Genomic DNA, 17,695 nt, shown 5'->3' with positions numbered 1-17,695 from the left:
GATTCCCAGTAATACCTAGTTGGGTGTTGAGTGTCTTTGGTCAGTGCCATGGAGAGAAACCAAGTGTTCTGTTCCACTCAGCGCCCACTGGTATCCAGCATCACCCCCATGTCCTCTTTGAGTGCCTTGTGGAAAACAGTTAGGGGGACGGGTAACCTGGGAACCTCCTAGGTCATCTCCCAATTATGATATCGCATCATTTTGTTCTTTCTATGAGAGAATTCTGTCCCTTAATTTCCTTAAACCTCTCTTCATATCTTTGTTCCTCAGGCTGTAGATGAAAGGGTTCAGCATAGGAGTCACTACTGTGTACATAACTGTGGCTACCCGGTCCTTCACCACTGAGTACATGGACAGGGGCCGAAAATAGACATAGATGACACTCCCATAGAACAGGGCCACTACAGTGAGGTGGGAGCCACAGGTAGAGAAAGCTTTCCACTTGCCAGCAGCAGAGGGGATTCTGAGCACAGTGACAATGATCCTCAGGTAGGAGAAGAGGATGCATAGGCAGGGGGTTGTGATGACAGCCAGGGTTTCAACCATGACCACAGTCTGACTGGAGGAGGTATCAGAGCAGGACAGCTTTAGCACAGGCTGGGTGTCACAGAAAAAGTGCTTAATGACATGGGAGGCACAGAAAGAGAGGCGAGACACGAGAAGCACCCGGAAGAGGGAGTGCAGGTGGGAGATGGTGCAAGAGCCCAGCAGCATGAGGAGGCAGTGGCGTGGGTGCATGACCACATCATAGCGGAAGGGGCTGTAGATGGCCACCAGCCGATCGATGGCCATGGAGGCCAGCAGGTAGCTGTCAGTGTTCCCAAAGGCCATGAAGAAGTACATCTGGACCAGGCAGCCTATGTAGGAGATGCCCTTTGACTCTGCTAGAAAATTCACCAGCATCTTGGGCACGATGACCGTAGTGAAGCAGATATCCATGAAGGACAAGTTGCTGAGGAAAAAGTACATGGGTGTGTGGAGCCTGGAGTCAGAGTGGATGGCTAGGATGATGAGCAGGTTGCCCACGATAGTGACCAGGTACATGATGAGGAAGATGGCGAAGAGGGGTTTCTGCAGCTGGGGGCTGGAGGAGAGGCCCAGGAGGATGAAGCCCGAGGTGCTGCTGCTCTGGTTCTTCAACTCCATGTGTCTGGACAGGTTCTGGAGAAGTGGTGGGACCGGTGAGCAGGGTGATCTATTGGGACAGCTTCTTCCCTGAGCTCAAGCCTGTAAGCATAGCACACTGTCATTTGTTAGGCATTTGAAAGTAGGTTCATTTTATGAAATTACAGATAAACATAGTGAATTGATGAGGGATCAATTCAGAACACTCCAAGATTCTTACTAAACTAGAAAACAAAGGTTTCCGTGTGTTATTGGGAACTTCTATGTGGCCTGATTTTGCTGAATTTTTGTCATCTCATTTTTAAAATTTCCTTTTTGGTTTTTTCTTTCTTTTTTTTTTTCCTCGATCAATTCTTAACTTCTCTTTTTGGTTGTTGTTTGTTTTAGAGACAGAAATGCTGAGTCTCTCCTGTGTCAGTTACAGTTCCCAGGAACAAGGTCCTTTTGTTCTGAGTCTTCTTTCCACAGTGCTGGAAGTGGTGCTGCTCATGGGAATAATACAGTACTGAACAGAATAATAAATTAATATTCTTAGATAGCCACAGGAGTCAGATGAGAACCTTTCTGTCTTCTGACCAGAACTTCCTTAATACTTATTTAAACATTTTTGTTTGAATGATATCTGGATATTTTGTAAAAGTTTGGTTCAGAAATGCCTTCAAAACAGGGGCACTACTGGTTATAGCCTTTGTTACTGAAATGAGATCCTTAAACATGTTTTCTTTTTAATTACCAAACTATAAGATGTCCTCACTCTAAACATTCAAACAGTATAGTATTATAAGCTTTAGAATGTTAGAGTTAAATTCTTACCAATATCATGGAAAGGATACAACAAGGATAGCCCCATATCTTATAATAAACTAAATTGTTTTGTTGGTTGATTAAGACAGTGAAAAAGAAAATAAAAGAAATAGAAGGTATACATACTAGAAAGAGTGGAATTGTTATTCTTTTTAAGTGACAAGATTGTGTACTAAGGAAATTCAAGATAATCATCTGAAAACCTTTTAAAACCTATGAAGATTTCAGAAAAGCAGTTAGGTGTACGATACATCTCAGAATATTAATATTCTCCTGTATTAGAAAATGTAATGGGAGAAAAGGTTCAATATGCATGGGAACAAAGGTGCAAAAATGTTGGGAATAAACCTGAAGGACACAAAATAAAACAACACAAACAATAAAAATCCCCAAACAAATTTTAAAAAGCAAGAAAAAGAAAATGAGGAAAGAAATTTAAAAGAACTCAGAACTCTCTGAATAACACACAACATAATACAAAATGAAAGTCTGAAGAAAGGGAGATATTTATTCCTGAAAAGTAAAATTTTATGTGTACAAATGCCAATTCTTCTCAACTTAGTTAATCCAATACATATTTAGTGTGACCCCAGTGGAATTTTAAATGGAACTTGAGAAGATTTTCCTAAAATTCATTTATAGGGGTAAAGACTAGTGACAGAGAAGGTAATTATAAAATGTTATAATAATGGTGGGACATTTCTTAACCCCAAGTCAAAGCACAGAATAATTCCAAACAATAAATTAATGGCACATACATGTACAAAAATCTAAAATGGACAAAAGTAAATAATTTCGTATATATGTTTTATACATGAATTTTGATCATGGTCTATCTTGAGCTTAATAAATAATAAAAGTTCACTAATCACAATGAAGACAGTCTGGGCTGTTGGATAATATTTATAACAACTGGAACACTTCAAGAAAATAAACCTAAATTTCTATCCAACCCAGGCGTAGAAATAAAACCCAGATGAAAGAACAATCTAAAAGTGAAAATTTATGCCCTTGAAAATAAATAGCTAAAATTAAAGGAGCAGTTTCTGTGGTGTCAGGATGGGAAGAGCATTCGAAGCAAGAAATGAAATGCAGGGGCAAGAATGACCTAAAAATGTGAAAGAAATGCCAAGAGATTGTAAGCAAAGAGAAAACAGCAGCTGAAACTAAGCTCTTGACTCAGAGAAAACATCTGCTACACTGTTAATGCAGAAGATGCATGTGTTCATCCTTGGTGATCAGAAAATACAGATTAGACTGAAATACAGCTTTCACTCATCAAAGAGACCTTCACATATGCTGTGAATGAGAGGGCAAATTGGTTTGGACCTTTGGTAATCTGTCAGGATTGAAAAGTCTATCTTTATTTAATTATTCCACTTAAAGAAATCAGTCCTTTAGAAATGGTCATTAGACTGGGGATATAGCTCAGTTGGTAGAGTGCTTGCCTTGCGAACACAAGGCCCTGGGTTCAGTCCCCAGCCCCTTACAAAAAGAAAAAAAAAGCATTAGAAATGGTCATTAATGGGTGTCACATCTTTATTATGTGTTGCTTATCATACCAAACCAACAATGAATAATAATCCACAGATAACCGATATATACACATGTAGTTGAATTAATCCACAACATATAGTGTATTGTTTTTACCAAAATATCAGCCAGCTTCTAAAGGGATAAGATGGCTAATGTCAGCCAACATTTGTTAGCACTGAATGTGCTGCACCCCAAAGTAGGCAATTTACACATCTTTTTACCGTGTTTCCCCTCCAAATCTAAGAATTAGGTTACTATATTTTTTTCTTACTGTATAGATAAAAAGTCAGGGTTTAGTGGAGTTAAGTGAGTTACCTGTTCCGGCAGTTAATTCGTGCAGATCTGGGATTTGAGTTTAGGCAGCTGGATGTCAGAGCTAAGCTGTGTTACCACAGTTATTGTACCAAAGCAAGTGTGAAATAATGCATATACTATAAACCCATTTTTGTAATGAAGATATCTTTTTTCATATGTTATGCTTGCTGTGGTTTTGTTGATGTGTATGTTGTTGCCTTTTGAAGTGACATTGGAGACGTGGAATGAAGAATAACTTCCATATGGACCTTTACATTATGTTTCCTTCCTTCATTCCTTCCTTCCTTCCTTCCTTCCTTCCTTCCTTCCTTCCTTCCTTCCTTCCTTCCTCTCACTCTCTTTCTTTCTTATTTAACTGAAAGGATAAGTGTAAAAATTTTATATTTTTATGATGTGCAATGTGATATTTTGATTGTGTATACGTTATGGTATGGTTAAATAGAGTTAATTAATATGTAGTATCTTATAGACTATTTGTGGTGAGACTGTTGTTTGCATTTAAAAACTAATGGGGGCATGAGTCTTTCTATGAATTTTATAATTTGAGGTTTCCCTCTAATTGCACTTTCCACAGAATGAGGGTTGTGTGCATATTTTGAAGTTTTTTTTTTGTTTTGGTCTGCATAGATTTATATACACACTATACACACGGTTTAGATAATATCATCCACAATGCTTTTCTTCCACAACAAACTATTACAATGTGTGTGTTTATATATAGTATATATGCACATGTATATAGAATTCATATGATGTTAATGTATATATATATACACACATTAAAAATCAAGAAAAATTCTTCATATATTCATATATATACACATTTATACACACATATACATTCATATATATATATATACACACATATATACAAATATGTACATATGTTTATATATAAATATGGATAGATTTTGGTAATTAATGGGATGTCTTATAACTGTGCTTCCCTGGGGCTGTTGTGACAAGGGTAGAGCTAAAGTCAGGAGCATGTTTCTGGCTCCAGCTCTGCCATGAGCAATTTGCCTCTTCCCTAGTAGCAACACCAGGAAGATTAAGATGAGCTCCCTGGCTTTCGCAGCTATGAAACCCTTTCTTCAGGGCAAATTGACATGGAACATGCACCCCTGAAACTCCTTTTGTGAATACTTGTCATCCTTTTGCCTTATCTTACCTTTGGTGTGAATCTGATCAACTGAAGGTGCTTAACATGGGATTTTCTGCAACCGATCCTGGGTCTTCCTCTGCTGAGCTGGCAATGCCCAGATGCCTTTTGTCTGGAAATGCCCACTTCATTGCAGCCCCTTCCCATGGATATTCTCAATTATGGTAATATTTAAGAGCTGCTAATTAAACAGCACTCACACGTGACAGGCACTGCTTAAGGGCTTTGCATAAGGTAAGCGATTTCATCTTTCCAACACCCCATTGTACAGGTCACACACAACTGAGGTACAGAGAACTGAAGTGCCTGGACCAAAGACACAGCCAGAGGCTGGTGGAGTCCAGCTCAGGAGCATGTGCTCTTGACCCCTGCTCTGTCCTCACTGTCTTCTTCACTTGCTCCTCTGCTCAGCCATTTCCTGGAGGAGACCAGTCTGTGGGTCTCGACTGCAGGATGTGGGCTGTGCCCTTCAAGGCAGGACCAGTGCCCACAACCGTGTCCTGCACAGAGCAGGTACTTCACAGTTCTGCTATTTGCCCAAAGGAGAAAGAGGACAAAATAGAGGGAAAGATGTTGTTTCCTGGGTTTTGAGATGGAGGAGAGAAGATTAGTATCAGGAAGAGGGAGGAAGATCATATGAAGATGTTGGTCCCCCAGTCCCAGTTACCAAAGACCCCTCATCCTGCTGCCTACCTGGGCATGAAAGGGAGATTCAGGGTCCTGGACAGGTTTCTGGCTTGCCAGGTGTGTAAGGTCAGACTCTGAATCTCTGAAGAAGGAGGCCTTTTGAGGTGCTGTTCTAGCCTCAGGAGCAACAGTGGGAATTGGTGAGAGGAAGGGAGACTCAGGGGCCTGTCCTGTGCATGCAGAGCCCTGGGGGTTTGGGCTGTGGTCTTCCCAGGAGGAGAGCATTCCATGGAGAAGCTGGCTCAGAGGTGTAGCTTCTTACACCTGGGAAGGGAATCTGAGTCATGCAAGCAGCAGGGGTGGAGGTGTGTTCATGCATATGTGTCTGCGCATGTGAACATGTGTGTTATAAACATGCATATACTCTTAGTGCATGCATGTTCTGCTGTGAATGTCTGTGTTTAGGCTTATGTGCACCTGTCTAGAACCAGCGGGGATGGCTTCTGACAATCCTGAACTTCTGGGTCTATATTTATGGCACCCTCTGTATGCAGATGCCGTGCTGTGCGGAGGGGTTAAGGTGTGGGCTCTGGGGCCAGTCTGCCTGGATTCTTATCCTGCCTGTGTCTTAGAGGCTGTGTAGGTTTTGCAGTACTTAAACTTTTTCAGGTTTAATTTGGTTGCATTTCTTAAACAGTTTGTTTCTTCATTTATGTAAGTCAGACTGCTTGTGTTTGAATCCCAGTTCTCCCAATTACTAAATAGGTGACTTTTGGCAAGTTGTTAGCTCCACATCCATAAATGGCACAGTAATAATGACATTTGATATTTTTCCTGGGCTGGGGAGATAGCTCAGTAGGTAGAGTGCTTGCCTTGTAAGCATAAGGCCCTGGGTTCGATCCCCAGCACCCTCCCCCCGCCCAAAAAAATTGGTTCCTGATGTTTTTTCCTGGTTTTTAAATAGACTTTGTGTTTTAGAGCACTTTTATGTACATAGCAAAATTGATCCTAAAATAGAGTTTCCTGTAACTCTGCTCCCAAACATGCACAGCCTCCCCCACTGTCAACGCCTCCCAATGTAGTGACACATTTGTCACAATTGATAAATTTACATTGGTGCATCATTATCACAGGAGTGCGCTGTTTACATTAGGGTTCACTCTTGGTGTTATACAGTCTGTAAGTCTGGACAAATATTCATTGACTATCTATTACCATAGTATACAGAATAGTTTTACTAAAAATCCTCTGTTATTCACCTCTTTCTGTTTTTATTTGTTCTTTCTAGATATACACGACAGAAAATTTTGCCCTATTAAACAGACACAGTATATAACTTATGTTAATTAGGATCCCATTCTTGTGGGAGTACATGATGTGGAGTTTTACTGGTTGTGTATTCGTATATGAACATAAGGAAGTTGTGTCTGATTCATTCTACTGTCTTTCCTATTCTCATCCCTCCTCTATTTCCCTTCATTCCCCTTTGTCTATTCCCCATGCTGCCTTATTGTATGTAAGCATCCACATATCAGAGAGAATATTTGGCCTTTTTTTTTTTGAATTGGCTTATTTCACTTAGCATGATAGTTTCCAGTTCCATCCATCCATTTACTGAAAAATGCCATAATTTCATTCTTCTTTATGGCTGAGTAATATTCCCTTGTGTATATATATCACATTTTCTTTATTCATTCATCTGTTGAAGGACACTTAGGTTGGTTCCATAGCTTGACTATTAAGAATTGAACTGCTATAAACTTTGATGTGGCTGTGTCACTGTAGTATGCTGATTTTAATCCTTTGGGTATATACCAAGGAATGGGATAACTGGGTCAAAAGATGGTTCCATCCCAAGTTTTCTGAGGAATCTCCGTACTGCTTTCCAGCGTGGTTGCATCAATTTGCAGTCCCACCAGCAATGTATGAGTGTACCTTTCCCCCCACATCCTCAGTAACACTTATTGTTATTTGTGTTCTTAATAATTGCCATTCTTACTGGATGAGATGAAATCTCAGTGTGGTTTCAATTTGCATTTCTTTAATTGCTAGTGATGTTGCACATTTTTCACATTTGTTGACCATTCATATTTCTTCTTCTATGAAGTGCCTGTTCAGTTTCTTTGCCCATTTATTGACTGTGTTATTTGTGTTCTTGGTGTTAAGTTTTTTGTTTTTATATATCCTGGAGATTAATGCTCCATCTGTGGTACTGGTGGCAAAGATTTCCTCCCATTCCGTAGACTCTCTCTTTACACTCTTGATTGTTTCCTTTGCTGTGGAGACGCTTTTTAGTTTGATACCATCCCATGTAGTGCATGTATTGATTCCTGATTTTACTTCTTACACTTTAGGAGTCTTGTTGAGGAAGCTGGTTCCTAAGCCAACATGGTGGAGAGTTGGGCCTACATTTTCTTCTAGTTGGAGCAGGGTCTCTGGTCTAATGCCTAGATCCTTGATGTGCAGGGTGAGAGATAGGGGTGTAATTTCATTCGCTACGTATGGATTTCCAGTTTCCTAGCACCATTTGTCGATGCTATTTCTCCCTTTCTGCCCCAGCCTCAGACAACCACTAATGCTTTCGCTGTCTCCGCAGTTTTGCCTTTTCCCAAATGCGGGATAATTGAATCATACCATATGAAGGACTCTTCAGTAATGTGCATTTAAACTTCCTCCATGTCCTTGATAAGTTAATTTCCTCTAAGCACTGATAATTTTATGCTGTCTGGATGCTCCCCAGTTTATTTATGCAGTCACCCATTGAAGGACAAATTGGTCACCTCCAAGTTTTGCCAATTATGAATAAATCTGCTATAAATATCTGTGGGAAGGTTTCTGTTCGGACATATGTTCTCAACTTATTTGTGTCAATAGCAAGGACTATGACATGGGAATATGCTCATATAGTGAGCATGTGCTTTGTCTCATAAGAAACCGCCAAACTGTTTTCCAGAGTGACTATACGATTTTTCACCCCATTGAGAAAAGATTGGAAATTCTTGCTTCACCTCCTTGGAGCATTTGCTGTCGTTGATAGTTTTGATTTGAGGCCTTCTAACACCTATGAAGTGGAATCTCAATGTTGTAATTTGCATTTTCCTAATGACATATGACATTGAGCATCTTTTCGTATCCTTATTTGCTGTGTGTGCATTTTATTTGGTGAGACGTGTTTTTAGGCCTTTTGCCAATTTTTCAACCCAGTTATTTATTTTCTTGTCATGTTCTAAGGGTTCTTTGTATACTTTGGATAATAGTCCTTTATTAGATATGTCTTTTGCAAATATTTTCACCTAGTTTATAAGTTGTCTTCTCATTCTTTTGACAATGTCTTTCTCAGAAGTTTTTAAGTTATTTTTTTCAGTGATCTTGTCTTATGTATTTTATCTAAAAAGTTATTGCCATACCCAAGCACATTTAGGTTTTTCTCTTGTTGTTATCTTTTGGGAATTTTATAATTTTTCAATTGATACTTAGGTCTGTGAGGCATTTTGAGTTAATTTTTTGAAGGGCATAAGGCTTGTATCCAGATTAATTTTTTTTTTTTTTTTTTTTTTTTACCATGTGGCTGTTGGACAATTTTCCAGAACTGTCTGTTGGAAAGATTATCTTTTTCCTATTATATTATCTTTACTCCCTTATATAAATCTGTTTCTGGGTGAACCTCAGCTTTTACTTTTTGTATGAAGATACTGAAATTAAGAGTTTAATCAAGGCGAGAAAATCTGTGAGATCGGCTTCCTCTGGTATAGTGGCTCGGTGGACACATCTCACTGTGTATATCAATCCTCACACTAGATATGTGACTGTGAGTGAGTTCCTTAAACTCCAGGCAGACAAGAGTGGTCTTGAGGTGAACAGGTTGGTGAGGACTTTGACAGAATGGGTCTCTCACACATTGCTGATTGTGCAGCTGATTGGTGTTTCCTCAGAACATGAATGTGGGATTACCATGTTACCATATGACCCAGCAATTCTTCTTCTAGTTAACTACCCAAAACAATTAATAACAAGTTGTCAAACAAGTACTTGCACACAAATATTCACATCAACTCTATTCACAGGGATCATAAGGTAGAATCACTTCAAATGTCCATCAGCTGATGATTGGAAGAACAAACTGGAGTGTGCATTCCCTGGACTATTCGTGAAGAAGAATAAAGTACTGATATGTGATAGAACATGAGTCAGCCTCAGAAACATTATGCCAAATGGAAGAAACCAGGCATAAAGGGTCACCTATTGCCAAAGTCCCTTTATATGAAATACTTAAGATAGATAAATCCACAGAACATAAAGTAGATTAATATTTACCAGATGATTGGTGGGGGACAAGCAATGAGGAGAAAATGCTTAATTAGAACAGAGTTTCCTTTGAGATGATGAACATGTTGGGAACTAGATAGAGAGATGCTGGCGTACAACATCACAATGTGCCAAATGTGCCTAAATTGTACACTTCATTATGGTTAATTTTATGTTATATGAATTTTGCCTGAATAAAAATTGACTTATAAATAAAGATATCATATGTGCATCATTTAACCTATGGATTCCAGGAAATACTGCTAAATAAATAATTGTAATGTCATGTAAATTGCTCCATAGCATATAAACAACTTAAGCTGGTCTGTATGATATCAAACCAGACAAAGAAAACATTAAGACGAAAAGCAATAGGACAACCTCACTTGGGAAAAATATGCAAAATTTCTGTATAATGTTAATAAACAAAAATGCAGAATATTGTTAAAAATAAAAGAATACATCATAACCAACTAGGATTTATTCCAGGGATTCAAAAACAGGGTTAGTATCAGGAAGCTCATTAATATGTTTCACTACAGTAGTGCATTAGAGAGGGAAAACTGTATGGCCTCTAAAAATATTAAAAGATTAAGCCAGGCATAGTGGCACATGCCTGTAATCCCAGTAGCTTGGGAAGCTGAGGTAAGAGGATGGTGAATTCAAAGCCACCCTCAGTAATGGCAAGGTCCTAAGCAACTCAGTGAGACCCTGTCTCTAAATAAAATACAAAAAGGGCTCTGGATGTGGGCTCAGTGGTTAAGTGCCCTGCTTTCAATCCCTGGTACCAAAATAAATAAACAAGCTAACAAATAAATAAGTAAATAAAAGATCATTAAATTATTACTATAAATTATTAAATTAATAAAAGATTATTAATATGATTTGTAATTTAAAATTATTTTAAAAAATTATTTTATTTGTTCTAACTAGTTGTACATGACAGTAGAATGCAAAAAATTCTGAATAAGTTTGAAATATAATGGAACCTTCCAAACTTGATGAACTGGAGATTAAATAAACCTGTAGTAAACATCATTTATAATGCTGAGACACCTGAGCAATCTCACCAAAGTCAGAAACAAAGTAAATGTGGCAAAAAGTAAGAAAAAAGATAAAAGTAAATGTGGGTCCCTCATTGCAACTATGTCACACCTCCTAGAAATTTTGTCCAATACAAGAACACAATTCAATACAATATAACCCACCAATCATTATTATTATTTTTAATTCATGTTTTTATTTGTTCTAATTAGTTATACATGACAGTAGAATGCATTTTGGTAAATCATACATAAATGAAGTATAATTTCTCAAAATCTGAGCATACATGTTGTGGGTCATGCAGTCACACATGTACATGAGGTAATAATGTCTGTTTTACTCTATTATCCTTCCTAACCCGTGCCTCTTCCCTTTATTGATTGAATATTTTTCTCATGATACATCTTATTAGAAGGGTTAAAAAAGAATATGTTAATTATTGAAACAGAAGAGGAGAAAGTCATAATTATAGATAATGTGAATGCTACAAATATCTGAGGGAATCAACTAAAAAAAGTGTAAAATTTGATACGAGAATTTAAGAAGTCTTCTTACACCCACTGGAAGATATAAAAGAAGGTATTGCTGTCATTCATTAAAACTTGCAGTGTTATAACCATCCTTTTTTTTTTTTTTTTTTTTGGTACCCAGAATTGAACCTAGGGGCACTTAACCACTGAGCCACATTCCCAGCCCTTTTAAATATTTTCTTTAGAGACAGGGTCTTGCTGAGTTGCTTAGGGCCTTGCTAAGTTACTGAGGCTGGCTTTGAACTCTCAATCCTCCAGCCTCAGCCTCCAGAGCTGCTGGGATTATAGGCGTGTGCCATCACACCCAGCTACAGCTGTCCTTGTTGGACAAGTGTGTTACCTCATTAATCTTCACAACAGACCAACACAGTCAAATCATTATCAACACTTTATGGAAGAGGAAACAGAGGCTGTGTAATGTGTACAAGTTGAGGGCTGAGCTCGTATTTAATGGCAGTGAGAAGATTCCAACCCTGGTTGCTTGGTCCTGATCTCAACCTCCTTCACTGTACTGCACACTGCCTGGTGGTAGAGAAAAGAGAAATTATCTAAATGTCCAATATGAACATGCTTAACTTAAGGTAACTCCATGTTATAAAATATGATTGACTATTATTAAAATAGTATGGGACAGTTAAAAACAATAGTGAGAACTGCAGAGAGTAGTGATGAAACCATCTTCAAGGCATCTTGTTAGGTGAAAATTCAAGTTTCAAGATAATGTACTTATATGATATAATTTAAAGGTTATCAGTCTTTGGATTTGCAGATTTATTTAAGTAAATAAGGGAATTTGGGGGACTCAATGGAGACTTTTGGTGTTTATAACTTTTCTTTGCATCTCACAACATGCTTTATTCATGTGACATCTGTGGATTTATGGGAAAAATAGAAAATGGAAAATAGAAATCTAGGAGACCAGAAAAAGAGAATTTAAATATTTTTAAGATAGTGCCTTCTTGGTGTCCTCTGTACAAAATGTTGATGCACATTCACCCTTGCCCCTACCAAAAACAAACAAACAAACAAAACCAAAAGCAATGATAGATAAAAACATAGCTAGGAAATAGGGGAAGATCACTAATTTTCCGACCTTTAAAATCATAACAGTGGTTCTCAGCAATTTCACAAGCCTATGGGGTCCTCTAAGGAGAACAGGGAGTGGATCTCAGTCTCAGCTGGTCCTGGAGACTGTCTGGGGGCTTTGAAAACACTGATGCCGCAAGATTCTGACCTGTGTGGTCTGAGGTGTGCCCTGGGCCTCGGGACCTTTAAGAAACTCCCCAGGTGGTTCCGAATGTGTGGAGGGGAGGAGAACCACTGCTTTAAAGCAGACACTGTTAGGAAGGCTTTAAATTAGGGGATGAAAATGAGCGCAGGAATTGATTTTAATGCTTCAAAAACAGTCTTCTTCAGGAACACGGGGGAAAGCCCAGACTGCGACTGGTTTAATGCCACTTTCCCCTGAGACTGGTAATTCAGCGCTTCCCTCCAGGGATACCCTGGAGACTGGCCTCCTGTGGGGAGAAGCAGCACCTCTGAGTCTTCTTTTCCTTTTCTAAGAGGAGGGCAGAATGCAGCCCCTTGAGAGCCACCCAGGGGGATAAGCGGGAGGCCTCACCATGACTTGTGTCAGAAAGTTTCTGAGCCACCATCACTGCAGACGCTGCCTCCGAGGGACGGGTCCAACCTCGGCTTTCTTAACGAGACTCTGGGGAGGATGTGCTGAGAACCCCTAGACTCCTTTTCTTTGATGTTAATTAACTGCTCAAGGTGGTTCCTGAAGGTTTAATTAAGCAGAGCCCAGAAGTAAAAGTTTTGGCTTCTCCTTGGTGAATGGTGGGTTGGGAATTATGCCTGGAGCCTCTTAGCACATGAAGTCATTCTCCATGTGACCTTGGCCACAACTGGTTCCAACATGGGTCCCGAGACTCTCCAGGCACCAAACACACAGCACACAATCTGGTCAAGAAACGTATTCTCATTTACAGGAGCAGACTCATTTATTTCTCCATCAGAACATTGATTATTCCTACTCAGACCTCTACTGAAACAGGAGCAAGAAGGGGTGGGGACTGCAGGACTGTCCTTGGTGACATCATCCTCACACAGGTGAGGGTCTGGCCTCAGAGGTCTCCACTTTCTCCCCAGGGTCTGCAAAGGCACTTGAGACTAGTAGTTACCTGTTCTTTACTATGATAACTGAGTGTACGGCAGTTGACATCTTTAAGTTTATTAAGATCATAGGATAAGAAGCATGTACCAGTACACCAGGTGATGGGACTCAGAGGAAGGCATCATGGCCAGGGATCTAAATTAAATTTGGATCCCACACCAAGGTCTCAGTACCTCTTTCCAAGAACTTGCTAAAGGAAGCGCTTCTGTAGGGATAATAGTAACCTGGAAACAAAGTAACAGTTCCTTGTTCTCTGGATATTGCTCTGAATTCCAGGGCAGAGAACCCTGGAAGCTACAATGTTTCTAAATTGACTATGTTTAAGTAGCTTTGAACAAAACCCATGCTGGGTAGGAAGCAGTGATGATTTATCTTCTTTGATATTGAAATCCAGGTCCACCATTTTAACATATTTAGCATTATGAAAGAAGTAGGTAAGGAACGGGGCGACAATGTCAATAACAATATTGACTGAAGGCTTACTATGAACCCAGCATAGATCTAAGTATACACCAGCCACCTAATTGTCACAACAGTGGGGTAGTGAGACCGTTTTGTGAATAAACATATATAAAAACATAGGTCATTAATGTTTTATGGTTCAGTAGGTTAATTATTGTTGATGACAATTAATGGAATATTTCAAAATAGCTAGTAGAGGGGCTGGAGATCTAGCTTGGGGTAGAGCTCTTGCCTATCACGGACTGTGAGGCCCCAGGTTCCATCTCTAGCATAGAAAAAACAAAACAAAACAAAACAAAACAAACAAACAAACAAAAAAAAAACTAGTAAGGAGAGTTTTGAATGCTCCCAACACAAAGAAGATGCATATCTGAGATAATAGGTATGTCAATTACCCTAATCTGACCATCATCACACATTATATTCATGTATTAAAATGTCACACTGTACCCCAAAAGTATGTACAATTATTATGTGTCAATTAAAATATATTAAAAAAGAAAACTTATAGAATGGTAGAAGTACTCAAAGCTTCAAGATCAGCAAATATTGGCTGCCTCTAAGTGGCAAAAAGGGAGATTCATGAAAATAGAGAACTGTCAGTTTTATGTGGATTTCTAGCCAAAATTTGAAAAGGGTTAACACTTTAAAATGGAGTATTGATATTAAGAGTCAGTCTGGCATCACCACAAATGTATCTTTATTTTAAACTGCATCGACCTATTGCTGAATGTAGTCAAGTTACAAGTAAAAAATCTATGCATAAAACAAACAAAACCAAAAACCCCACAAGAAGCAAAACACAGGACTCTGAGGGATTAAGTACAGTGATTTGCTCATGAGCAAAAGCTAGTCAATGTTGAAGCTGAGATGCCAGAGACTATGGCCTTAGTCACAGTTCTATGACTCACTCCTCCCCCTTGGGAACAACCTCTCTTTTTGTTCTGGTTGAAAGTGGTAATAACACCTGAGAAATGATATTATACTATACAGGTGACTCCACCCGGCAGAAATTGTAACCCACCAGCACACCAGGGTCAGCCCACTGAGGTGAATCCTCATCTTTCTCTGGGCATCGGTGGGGATTAAATAGGGTGGGGAGGGAGTAAGACAGGGAGCTCTAAGTCCATCCTTCTGGGGCAGTATCTTGAAGAATTGTGTTAGAATATTACCCTGAGTCATATACATTTTACTATGTGTACGTATATCAGAACACCATGTTGAACACCTTAAATATATACAATAAAAAATCCCAAGAAATTTTGTGGAATTGACAAACTGATATTAAACTTCCTTCTGAAAAAAATTGTTTAATAATGACCAAGAAGAATTTAAAAATAACAATGGTGAGGGACTTTCCTGCCTACAAAACTTAAAAATATACCTTAAGCTATAGCAATTAAAAGGCATAGGAATAGATGAACATAATAAACAAAATTGAGACCCAGAGAGAGACAAATGTGTATATATACAATATTTTAAAAATAGCATTTCAAATTAGTGATAGTAAATGGTATCATAGTAATGGATATGTATAGAGATATTAAATAAAATTGTGGCATTTATCTAGCTTTAAACTATTTAAAACTAGGGAAGAGAACTGCATTTAGGAGCCTATAACTTTTTAGAGGGGAAGGCTTTTCGAAATGAATAGAAAAGATCAACAAACTTGATTTATTTCTTCCCCCATTTCTTTTAGTTTATTTTTTTAAATTATTATTTTTTTACAGATGGCATTTTGATTTATTTAATCAGTATAATTATATTTATTATTTGTGGACATGGAGGACTGTCAACAAACTAATAGATCTACCTGCTGGCAATTCCTCCACCCAGTCAAGGAATTAGATACCAGTCTTCTCATAATGCATTCATCCCTCATCTCCCAAATGATTTTTGAGGTGCTTCCCTTCTAGGTCTTGGGGAGGGCAGACAATCCTTCTTTGTCAAAGTCAGTATCCTTCCCCTCTTGCTCCTCTTCATGTGTTGACTAAGGAAGCAAGAGGTGGCATGGTTATTGGTGGTATAGAGCTTTTGTTATAGAGCTTTTGTTGGCACTTTCCACAAGTCCCTGAGGGGAGGTGCTGGGTTCCGACGCCCAGAGCATCCTTTAAAAAGTAGAGATTAGAGCCTTCATTCTTGACTTTGGACTATGGTTGCCATTCTGGTACAACATGATATCTTCTCCCAAAGCCCTGTTATTAGGCATCTGTGTCCCGTCTACCACAGGGGAATTTGAATGTGTGTCTTTAGCCTCCTCTCCTCAGCCTCATGCCTTCTCATGACTCCTCTTTAAAACATAGCAAGAGTGCATTGAGGTTGAGTTTGGACCCTGAGGCATTCGTAGTTCACTGGAGCAAAAAGACCTTACCTGAAATCCCCTGAAGAAAGCAGCTCTGTGGATATGATTAAGCATAGTATTGTGCCCTCTCGTATGACCCCAGGGTTTCCAGCACAGAGGCTGGCCGATAAACTGGCCCGTAAACCAGTTGCTGAATAGCTGACTGAACCCAGGATGATCTGCTATTTCCTGAACATATTTTTTAGCTATTGGTCCTGGGTATACCTGATTCCCCATTCTTTGTCTTATGTAGCAGTGCATCTGAGGTTCTTAACTTATTTTGTCTTTTCTTAAATCTTTATAATAGCTCTCATGCTTTCAGATGATCAATTCTGGTAGCTTCAGATGGTCTAAGCAATAAGAAGGTGCTCTCATCCCTATCCCCATTTTAATATCCCTTTTAAGACTCTGGAGACTCTCAGCTCTTAGATAAGAAGGTCTTTGTGGATATTATTTCCATATGCTTAGTATGGGCTCTGTGGGTGTCCAACAAATCTTTATTGGATGAACAAATGTTTTACTCCATTACCACAGTAAAGGACAAATTATCAGTGTCCTTGTCACTTTCAGAGTCCTGTTCTGCCCACCTGATATAGATGGACTGGTTTAGAAACCAAACACTAATGTTAGGGTGTTAGAAAAGACAAATCCTCAGCTTCAGGAATGGATGGATTACCAACGTTAGAAAGGACTGGAAAATAATTTGGCTAAATTCAATTCAGATCAAGTTAAATGTTACTAAGGGGAATTTGCCTGTGTTGGAAGAAGGCAGCAACAGGAGCTGTCACAGATGCTGCCTTTACAGAGATTGGTAGGAGGTTAAGACTCTCCCTTTGGTCAAAGTAATTCTCTACCTAGTTGTGGCTTTGGCTTGGATCAGGTACCCTTCTCTGTCTATTCTACGTTGACTTTTGTACCTCCATCTCTCACGGTTTGAGCTGGAGGTTATAATTATATTCCCTTAGATAATCCATGAATTAGAGACTTTCAGGTTTTGAAAGCCGATTTTATGCTCAGAATGAAGGTTATGCTGCAGCATATATTGTGAGTCAAAATTTTGAGGCATTAAATACTGCTTACTATTCAGTTATTACCTGCAGAATTATTAAAGATGCTATGTTAATTTTCCAGTGCTGCTGTAACAAATTACCGCAGACTGAATGTCTTAGATAACAGGAACATTTTCTCACAACTCTGAGGGCTAGAAGTCTGAGATGAAGGTGTTGACAGGGCTGGTTCCTTCTGAGGTCTTTCTCCTTGGCTTGACA

General features: G+C 39.0%; 1 protein-coding gene across 1 annotated transcript; it reads right to left on the bottom strand.

Annotated features, from left to right (window-relative positions):
* Window positions 1-210: 210 nt before the first annotated feature.
* Window positions 211-1,146, bottom strand: LOC306645758 (olfactory receptor 1L6-like; the record flags this gene model as incomplete). The annotated part of the gene is made up of 1 exon (XM_079113845.1): window positions 211-1,146. One exon carries the CDS (start codon window positions 1,144-1,146, stop codon window positions 211-213), a length of 936 nt encoding a protein of 311 aa, XP_078969971.1.
* Window positions 1,147-17,695: the final 16,549 nt, after the last annotated feature.

Source organism: Sciurus vulgaris, assembly GCF_902686455.1.
Source record: "Sciurus vulgaris genome assembly, chromosome: 15".
In the NCBI taxonomy this organism is placed as follows: Eukaryota; Metazoa; Chordata; class Mammalia; order Rodentia; family Sciuridae; genus Sciurus; species Sciurus vulgaris.
This window is presented reverse-complemented; position numbering and strand designations above follow the sequence as displayed.